This window comes from Netta rufina, assembly GCF_964035555.1.
Source record: "Netta rufina genome assembly, chromosome: 1".
Classification (NCBI taxonomy): domain Eukaryota; kingdom Metazoa; phylum Chordata; class Aves; order Anseriformes; family Anatidae; genus Netta; species Netta rufina.
In genome coordinates this window covers 96,667,644-96,677,990 of record NC_140123.1, presented here as the reverse complement: position 1 = coordinate 96,677,990, position 10,347 = coordinate 96,667,644, and the positions used below count along the sequence as shown (strand labels likewise).

General features: G+C 37.5%; 1 protein-coding gene across 1 annotated transcript in view; it reads left to right on the top strand.

The window, feature by feature from the left end:
* SON (SON DNA and RNA binding protein) overlaps positions 1-10,347 on the top strand; it is a gene marked incomplete at its 5' end in the record, with an annotated part of 36,796 nt that overhangs the window by 14,389 nt on the left and 12,060 nt on the right. The window contains 5 exons of the mRNA XM_084288719.1: positions 691-851; positions 1,510-1,650; positions 2,723-2,911; positions 7,271-7,381; positions 7,809-7,925. Of these exons, the coding sequence (XP_084144845.1) occupies positions 691-851; positions 1,510-1,650; positions 2,723-2,911; positions 7,271-7,381; positions 7,809-7,925 (719 nt within the window). The remainder of the gene's footprint in view (positions 1-690; positions 852-1,509; positions 1,651-2,722; positions 2,912-7,270; positions 7,382-7,808; positions 7,926-10,347) is intronic.

Genomic DNA, 10,347 nt, shown 5'->3' with positions numbered 1-10,347 from the left:
GATGTGGCTATGGACTGTGTTCCTTGCTGTGGTTGCATGCATGTTAGTTATTCCTGCTGGAGTTTTGGTAGGTTAATGTTCAAAATGTAATGAGAAGTGGAACTTAAGCTTGCTTCTGAAAATACTGCCAAACACAGCTGACTTGAAAATAAGAAAAAATCCTAACGAACCTACATCACTTCTCTACGACTGGAGGAAGAGATGCCTTGTAGTTCCTTTAAATCATAAGTTTCATAAAGAAACATCTCATTTTGAGATGAGCTCTTGTATAGTAAGCTCCATTTGTGGAACGTAGGATTTTTTTATTCCTGTCTCAAAAAAGTTACCATGAATGCCCCAGAGAAGTATTAGAACAGAACATCATTTTGTATAAAGTGTCCTTAGAGTCTACCTTGATGCTCTGATTATGCAGCAAGCCCATATATATTTCTATTGCTTAAGTAGTAAAGGAATGTTACCCTTTCAGGATTTTTGTTAAACTTTGTTTGCAGAGGTAGTGGCAACTTACTTATTTGCAAGCTGGCAGATCAAACAAGATATACTTTATTTTCATTCCCTGTTTCTCTGATGCACAGAGGGGTTAACTTTCTTTGTTTAGACTTTGTTTAGTTTGCTAGAAATGCTTATTTATTACTAAAATATCAGGATTTTTAAAAAATCTTGTTTTTTTAAAAATTATTTTTTTTTTAGACAAGGCCCAGCTACTGGAAATAGCCAAAGCTAATGCAGCTGCCATGTGTGCAAAGTCTGGTGTTCCTTTACCACCAAGCCTGATGCCTATGTTATCTCAAAAGAAGGACGACAAAGCCAGTCAGAAGTCGTCAAGAGATACACTGAAGGAACTCACTGAGGTAAGTGAGAACAACAATGCTGAACTTGAAAATAAGCAAGCTATTTTTTGTGACTGCTAGGTAAACTGCTCTGGGCTGCAGTATGCCTATAGTGGTTACGTATTACCAGGTCAAAGTGCTGTTGAATATAATGTGGGGATGTGTTGTGCACCTGGCCAACCTCAAAATATTTCAGAAGAAATCTGTGATCTTTTAGAGCTGTTGCTTCTGGCTAGGTTTCTGCACTACTAGCGGAATTGAGGCAGTATTAGTAACTATTAATTCCTAGGTTTTTCTGTGTAGTAGTTTAATGAGTTTATAGGCAATTTTTTATACAGTTAAGTCCTATTCAGTTGTGGGATGCCAGACAACCTTGCAGCCCTTGGCACACATTCTGAAACTAGCTAGTTTTACAGTTTTCTTCAGATTGGATTTAACAGTTTGTCTATGCTGTTTGCTGCATGAGTGTCTAGCAAACTTAGGTATGTATTTGATAATGTGTTTAAGAAGTCAAAGTACATATATTGATAACATTCCTACAGGATTTTCTCAGATTATACCTCCTATTTTAGAGAAGCAAAATATTATTTGTAAAAGTGTTGACCATTTCTGTTAAAAGGTCCAGGCTTATTCACAAACGTTATTTCCCCTGACTTTTTTTTTTTTTTCTTTTTCCCAGAAATGCAAGAAGATTGCTCAAAGCACAGATGATGTGATAGTGAATAAGCCTCATGTTTCTGATGAAGAGGAGGAAGAACGTCCTTTCTATAATCACCCATTTAAGCTCAATGAACCCAAACCTATTTTTTTCAATTTAAGTGTGAGTACTTCTGTGATTTGCAATGATGTTGTTTGTTGTTGAGGGGGTGTGAATGTCCTGTTAAAGCCCTTCCTTTTGACTGATGCTCTTTGAGGGCTGCTTTTGACTTTGTCAGAGTTTGTGGTGACATTTTCAGGACATGAGCATGTTGGAAAGAATGAGGGACTTCTGCGTATGCATCTGGCATTCATATGCTTTGAAGCACGGGTTAGAATATGTCTAGGTATATTTTTCAGCTGCATGTTTAGGATTTTTTGTGGCCATGAAAGTTCGCCCTGATTTTTCAGAGTATAAAGTACCGTGAAAGTATTAATATGCTAAGTGAAAATATAAAAATAATAATGCAAATGTATGTTTATATGTATAAATATATACATTTTATGATGTATGCAATATAAGTAGTGATACATATTTACGTAAAATGTGTGGTAGAAATAAATTTATGCTTTATATCATGCCATTAGTAGCGGTACTATGAAACTCAGGAAATCTTGGGGTTCCATTTAGGCTCTGAAGAGGATTGTTTAGTGGTCATGGGCTGCTGTACCTATTCTCCGTAGCTTTGACCCATTTAGCATCATCCTTTTGCCATTGTTTCTTTGTTCTCGGCTTAATTACTGTTCATATCCATGTTCCTTTGATAGTGGGAGTTTACCCAGCGTTATCAGCTTGCGTGGGCTCTGTTTGCCTCTTGCCAGAGGAACCTATCAGAGCTTTGTGTGGCCTATTAAGATACTAGCGAAACCTTCTAAGGAAAACAGCCTCATAGGCTTATTTTGCTTAGATACCCGTGTTGCTATTAAAAAACACTAGAAACTGAAAAGGTTGAAAACTACTTTCTGTATAGATAATAATGTAGAGCTTTTTATCATCATCTGGGTATTGCAGATGCTTTTTTTTTCTTCCCAGAATTTGCTTTGAGTTTGATATCAGTAAGCAGGATGACTGTTTTGTGAAAACTAAGTACTAATACCAAGTGTGTATGCAGTATGCTATTTCTCAAAGACATGTTGCAAGTGTTATGTTTGTTCAGGTTCTAACTTTTTCCAACTTTTTTTTTTTTTTTTTTAAGACTCCCAGCATAAAACCAGCACCACCACCACAACCAAAAAATCAGGTCAGCCTGTCGAAGGAATTTCCTGTTTCATCTGGGTCTCAGCATAGGAAAAAAGAAGCAGATAGTGTCTATGGAGAATGGGTTCCAGTTGAAAAAGGCAAAGAAGATAGCAAGGATGATGTTTTCCCCAAACCATCCATTGAGGTAAGGAAGGGAAGGAAAGCGTATACTTTAAGAAAAAAGAAACCATTACCTGGTCAGTCTGGTGCCAAACTGCAGCCTGCGAAAAAAAAACGTGCGCATAGGTAGTATCTGGCACTCTAATAAGCTAATTAGCTGAACTGCTGCAGTCTCCAAGTTTGCTCACCGTGTTCGTTTGAGCAATGATGAAAGCATCCTGTACCCATACTGTGTGCTTTTGTCAAGTAGCAACTTTGTTGTCTCAATAGAATTGAAACTTTTGCTTGAAGATTGAAAAGCAAGTTTCTTACCCAGTTTCTCGGAAGGGTTGTTACCCAAAGTTGAGATTTTAATAAAAGGAGTAAGAAGTAAAATCGTCCTACCAATGTTAGAGCAATAACATTGAATCGGAATGTAATCCATTAAAAATAGATCTGAAAGTAGTTTTTAAAACTGCTGTTTCATTGGATGTATCTACTCGTTTTTTCAACTTTATAGTCACGTTTTCTTATACAGTTGTCTTCCATATGGCCTTCTAAAGGAAAATTTAATTGTATGTATAATAAACTGAAAAAAAAATATGTTTTTCCCCTTGAGATGTCTTCAAAAGGATATTTTGTTGGGGTTTTTGTAATTAAGTAAATTATTTAAGATATTTCTTTTTTTTCCAAGTTGATGTCACTTTATTGCATCTAAAGACTTGTTCTCTCATGCCTTTCAAAGCAAATAAGTAAGAAAGCCTTGCTTTTGATTTCTGATTAAATCATTTTTCACCTTGGTGCATTTTGTTTTTCAATAATTTTCTAAGATTGTACAATTCACTTCCCAAAGCACAGTTGGTATTTTCTTCTGTGTTTTTCACAGCACCAAAATCTGTGAATTTAACACATTCAACAGACACTTTTATTGTACACCTCAAAGACGGAGTTTGAGGGTCAGGCACTGAAATTCGCTGTTGTCTCAGTGTAGATATTAACTGCTGTCTGGTCTGTGTCAAGAACCACTACTGAGCCAAATGCTCTGAAATGTTTGTACAGAATATTGTTCCCAGTTACAAGTGTATGTATTTTTTTTAAAAAAAGCCCATAGGGTAGGAATGTTTTAAGCTAATACTTGGCCATGTTTTTACCAGGTGGTAAAAAGTCTTCAAGTAATTAATGATAAGCTTGGTTCAGGCAAGCTGTGTAGATGTCCACATTCAGGTTGCCAAAGACAGGAGGCATTTGACAAATGGGGCTAGACAAGCACTGATGGTTTGTGTATTGATGATGTATAAGAAGCCTTTAAAAATGGCATTGGAGTAAATATATTCAACATAGCTTACCTTTCTGTCACGTGTATCCTTATAAATGCTTGTAACCATTTTGTCTGTTTATATATTTTGTAAATAAATATTTTCATTTGCATTTACCTTAACGTGGTTTGTGTTAAGGGTGATTTCGAGGGTCAGTAGCTGACAGCAGAACATACCCATTCCATTGTGTTTGGCAGTCCTTAATCTTGAACTATAGGAAAATTCTTGTAAGAGCAGGATCCCTGTACGTTTCTCCAGGGAGTTTGAAAGGTAACAGAGTGCTTCTCTGCTTAATGTTATGACTTACTTTTTTTAAAAACGTTACGGGACTCTTTGTGGATGAGATTGCTTCTGTTGAGCATAATAAGCCAGATAAGCTCCCTTGCTGCTGGAGTAAGGGTAGTGAGGGAGCGTGCTTCGATCTTCAGGAGGTTTGACATACAATTTACCTCCATTCGTATTGCTTGCTTGCTAATTTTGGTATGTGCTTGTCACAATTCTGATTCAAGTCTGTGTTGATACTAAAAACGAACATATAATTGGTTTTATTATCTTTTTGTTCAAGTCACAGGATTAGTTACGGTTGTACGCAGCCTAAGACGGCCCTGCTAAAATATTACAGATTACATTAACACCCTAAAACTTCATTAAAACAGTTGTTTGTGGTGGTACAAGATGGAGGAAAAAAGTCAAGCCTCTATTAATCTGAAGTATCGGCATGCGTGTAGATGCCAGGGAAACGTAGAAGGAACAAGTTATGTTTGAAAGCTTGAAAGTAAAGAGATAAAATGTTGGATTTAAGTTTGGAATATACAGTGGTGACTATTATGCAGAGAAGCCCTCTTGATCTAAAATGCAGGAAATGCATTTAGTGTATCAGTGGACTAACAAAGTGTGTCACAAAATGCTCGTCTTTGTTGTCAGCTTCTTCCTGCTTGAATTCAGTATTTGTGTGTGTGGGGAAAATGTTACGAAAACTCAGGATTGGAAAGGCAAAACTCTGACAGAGAATAGCATGCTGAACTTGAAACTGTTTTACTTGACTAAATAATAACAACTTTTCATACTTCAAGCAGAGATTTTTTTTTTCCAAGATCCAAAGCTGCCATCGCGTGTCTTGACATAATACAAAGCCATGCTGGTCTCCAAAATGGTGACTGACCATGTGGGGAAAGTGTATGGGAATTCTAACTAACCAGGGTATCTACTAATAGGCCCCAGTCCGGTAAAGCACTAAAGTACACATGTATGTTTAAGTATGTGAGTGGTCCCAATGTGATTTCAGTGGACTACTTGCATGCCTATGTGTATTGCTGGATTGAAGCTTTTGGTGAGTAGAATAACTTTCATTTATCTCCTGAACCAGTTTCACAAACAAAACTTTAAAGAATTATTTGAACTGTATAAGGGGGAACTTGTTAATACAAGACAGTGTATATTGCAAACAAATGTTCTTTTGCAGACATAAGTATCGTGTTGAGTGATTGATAGAAAATCTTTTAATTCTTCTTATGCCTTGTTTATAGTCTGTGTTTTTGTCATCTGGGACAATACATAAACATTGAAGTCAGTTGCATAGACTCTTTGGACTTTATGGGATTTTGAGTCTGTCTTGGTCAATGCCAGATGCTTTAGCAACATGATAGGGAATGATACTCATGGAGGAAATACTTTTTGACCTGAGCTGTAAAAAAACAACAACAACAACAAAAAATCACCTTCCCCCATCTTAAACTAAGATTTAATAGCCAGAATACAAAAATGATTGCTATGTTGCATGTGATTGTAGACTTTTTTTTGTCTGCCTGTTACTGTTATTTCAGGATTTACTAAATTCTTGATGTGTCTCTTGTGGCAGGGATTTTCTGGGTTAGCTGTATTCTTCTTTCAGCAGAGTCAGTTTTAAATTGGTTTCGTTTTTTTCCACTGGCCCTTTATTCTAGTATAATGCGAGAGGCTGAGGTTGTGAGATGCTGACTAATACTAGATAAGTCTGTTCTAATACAAAATACCAAAACCAAACAACAACAACAACAACAAAAAACAAATACAAAACACCTAATTTTTGTCTCTGTGCCATTTGCTGTTTTGATTATTCGGTTTCTTCCATGATTTAAAAAGTTCCAACACTTTCAGTCTCCTTCACATGCATGTGTTCAACTAAGTTTCACGTGTCTCTGGGTATTGTTGCTTTTATCCCTTCAATCCATAAAGGAGATAGCATTTGAAGCACAGGTACTTACATAAGAGCTGTATACCAGCCATAATCTATGTTCTAACATACCCAAATGTTGTGTTTTTTTTTGTTTTTTTTTTTTTTTTCTTGGCTGCTGTGCACACAGAGCAGAGGTTTTAATTGAGCTTCTTTGCTCCATATTTTTACCCAGATGATTTTGGTTATGTGGGAGGTTGTTTGATTTTTTTCATTAAATTTTATTCTGGTTTAGCAGCACAGATATAAATAATCCTTTCCAAAACAGTCAGTATTGTGAACTACGAGTCTGGTTTCACTTCTATGCAGTTTTTTTTTTTTTTAATGCTGTTTATTAAGCACTAAAGCCAAGTTCATGGAATGCATGGGATTCTTGCTGTAGTATAGCTTGAAGTTTTAGTGTGACTTAATAGGGTACTCATGTAAACAGCTCTATATGAAGGCCTTTGCCTATTTTTTGTTTTTGGTAAAATTATGTTTAATTCTGTTGGTTAATAAGATTCCATTGAACTCTAACACCCAAGTATTAAAAAACAGAACTTTCAGGGACCAAAACAGATCTCTGAAAATAAATCTTTAGAGATTTTTAAATAAATCTTCAGATATTTTTTTATGGGCAGATCATACTAAATTATCAGGGTGTTACAGTTTAACTTCAGATTTTCTATTTGTTTAGGAAAACTCAGCGTATGTACATAAGAAGTAGCCCCAGGATTTTTTTTTCTTAACGTTGCCTATTTATATGCCAAACCAAAACTTTGATGCGTAAAACAACTCTGTAGTACTTGTGATATTTGTTCTGCAACAGCTTTTTCCAGATCAGATGGGATATTACTATTTTTTGACGTATTTTTAAAAAACGTCTTTTTCTTCCTAGGGTGTGGACATAACTACAGCCATGAATGATCGAGCACTGGCTCAGAAAAGGCTTAATGAAAACACGTTCGATTTAGAGGCCATGTGCATGCTAAATCGTGCACAGGAACAGGTATGTTGCACTTTTTCATCAGCTAATCAAGTTAAAAAGTGTAAATTTTTGATCGAGTTAAAAAGTGTAAATGTTTATTCTTCGTACCACTTGCATTTCCTATTTGTACATACATGTATATACAGCTTCGGTACATTTTTTGGAAGCTCAGCTTATGGGCACATACTTAAAAAAAAAAAAAAAGTATTTAATTTGCCTTTTATAGTGCTAATATTGAACCACAAACTTACTAGACTCAGAGTTCAGGTTTTAGAGTTAATATAAAAAGATAGTTTTTTGAAGTCTCTGCATAGAAATGAGTGTTAATGAACATACTACTAAACACAAGTGAAGAATCATATGAAAGCTATTGAGAAGCAATAGGAAATGGTTGTGACAAAATGTGCAAAGTCTTTGTTTTGGTCTTACATTGATTTTTGTTTTGTAGATTGATGCCTGGGCTCAATCAAACTCCATACCTGGCCAGTTCACGGGAAGTACAGGAGCACAGATACTGTCTTCGGATGAGCTAACCAACAGTGGTCCCCAAGCATGGATTAGAAAGGTAGAAGTTATGCAGACATACTTGTCTAAATATCACATATTAAATATCAGCGAAAGTATCGGAACATGCCAGAAATGTGCTTTAAAAACCTATGGTAATGCATGTGTCAACTACAAGAGACTGAGTTAAATCTTTGTCTTTGATCGATTTAGCTACTTGCTGCTGCTGTGTTCATTTTGTTGTGCGTTAAGACATTGATCATGACATTTCAGTCGAACGTCTAGAGTACCGCAGTAAGATGTGCGTCTGATACTTGAGTCAGTTCATACATACTTACACTGAAATGACATTCACGATACTGGTATGGCTGCAGTGGTAGGTCCATCACTACTTTTACGGGATTGAAGCAGATCAGGCAAGGTTTGATCCTGATGTCATTGAAGTCATTGATACTTTGGCATCACCTTCAGCAAGCCAAGTCCCAAACGGCCATTCTGTTTGGCTTGGTTCTGTCTGATGACTGCTTTGCCTCTGTTTGTATCACCAGTGTTTTCTGGGAGTCAAAAATTGGGAGTATTAAAACAGGAGTTGCAGTTGGGTTCATAAGTTCAACGTTATCCTCCAGTGCAATAGTTACCTCTTCCTACAGAGTACTGCTGGCTTATTTTGGGGGTGTGATGCGTCATACATACATGCGTTTTATAAGTTTAATAAGTCATGCTTCATCTTTGAAAACGAATGCTGAACTGGTTCTCTGTCAAGAAGTAGAACTGAGGAATTCAAGCAATATCTGTATTTCAGATGAAAAAGAATAATGAGTTACGGTGGTTATTTTCACAAGCAATGTAGTTGAGTATATGCTGGATCTGTTTATCCTTCCAGAATTTGGTGTTAAGGCAAACCTCAAAACTGGTAGGTTAGACTTGAGGCATAGCTAGAATTTTCCACAAAACTTGGTGTAAACTGTGAACACAGAAGTCTAGAATTATGGCAGCCTAAAAATAGAAATATTTTCGTCAAGATTCACTAACTTGTTTTTCCACTTTGTATAGCCAAGCAATACAGAGAGCCAGGCAACACAGAGGTCCAACTTGCTAGATGAGAATCTTGGGCTCTTGGTATGAATACCAAGTGTAGATAATAGTCTTTATTTTAAAAATTATCAACTTGTGAGATTGTGACAGAACAGCTGTGATTACAATAATTGTCCCTGGCAGAGGAACTTAGAAATGTAAAGCACACTCAGCAGGGAGGTGTATTGGTGAGGAGAGGAGAGCTTTTTCTCCAAGAGGCTTGCGAAAGAGATCAGCAAGCTTCCTGAGAGTTCTGCCTTTCTGCATACCTTGAGTGGAATCCCAAGGCAAAGGAGAGGAAACATCTCAGATCATCTCTTTCCCAAGCCTCCTTCTCATCCCCTTTTTCCTTCCCTGAGGTTCTGTGCTGGTGGTCTTCTGTGCCTTGGAGTAACAGGAATGTCCGCTAAGGAAAATTAAGTGGAGAAGTCATGTGTTTTTTCTTGGTCTTTTAACTGTACTCTGTCGTGCGACTGAAAGAAAGCTTTATAAGGAGAAAATGAGAGAAGAGTCTGGTGTCTGGCTTGTGGGCATAACTGCTGTGAGGAGCAGAAGCTTATTGGAATGTTTTGTTGAACCTAGAAATAAGAGTGAGTTGGCAGAAGCTCTTACGTCTTTCCCATAGCTGTAAAAATGTAGTGGTTTACGGTAGGCATCCTCCTTGGCAAGCGTCGTGTAGTTTGTCAGAATGGAGGCTGCTACTGTAAAGAAGAAGAGTTGTTGGGTGAAGATCATTTCACTCAGAGGGTGGTGAGGCACTGGCACAGGTTGCCCAGAGAAGCTGTGGATGCCCCATCCCTGGAGGTGTTCGAGGCCAGGCTGGATGGGGCTTTGGGCAACCTGGTCTGGTGGGAGGTGTCCCTGCCCATGGCAGGGGGTTGGAACCGGATGGTCTTTGAGGTCCCTTCCAACCCAACCCATTCTATGAAGATAATAAGAAGGACGCAGTCCTCTTTCCTGCTCGGCATTCCTCAGCTTGACTTCTTCTGCTCTTTCCAGGTTCATGTTCGCACACACATTGCCACCAGACTCATAGGATGACAAGTAGTTACAGTCATGCGCCCTCTGCAAAATGCGTTAGGGCTAACCGAGTGTCTTCCTGGTTTTAGGAACGGTGGGGCCCATGAAAGCCTTCCCAAAACTCAGGTTTGATGAACTTAATGTGGAGTCGTATCCATATGACTTCACAGGAGGGAAAAAAAAAAAAGAATTAGGGATAATGAGTTCTGAATGCATGTTATCTTTCTCAGTGACACGAATACGAACCGACCATGAAATGCAAAGTACAGGTTACGTTTTATTTAGGCACATGAAGTTGTAACATAGTTCCTGTTAATTACGCGATGCAGTGCTTGAAATCAGAATTGTACTTACTTTTCTTTTCTTAGGACAAAACGAAAGGACATATT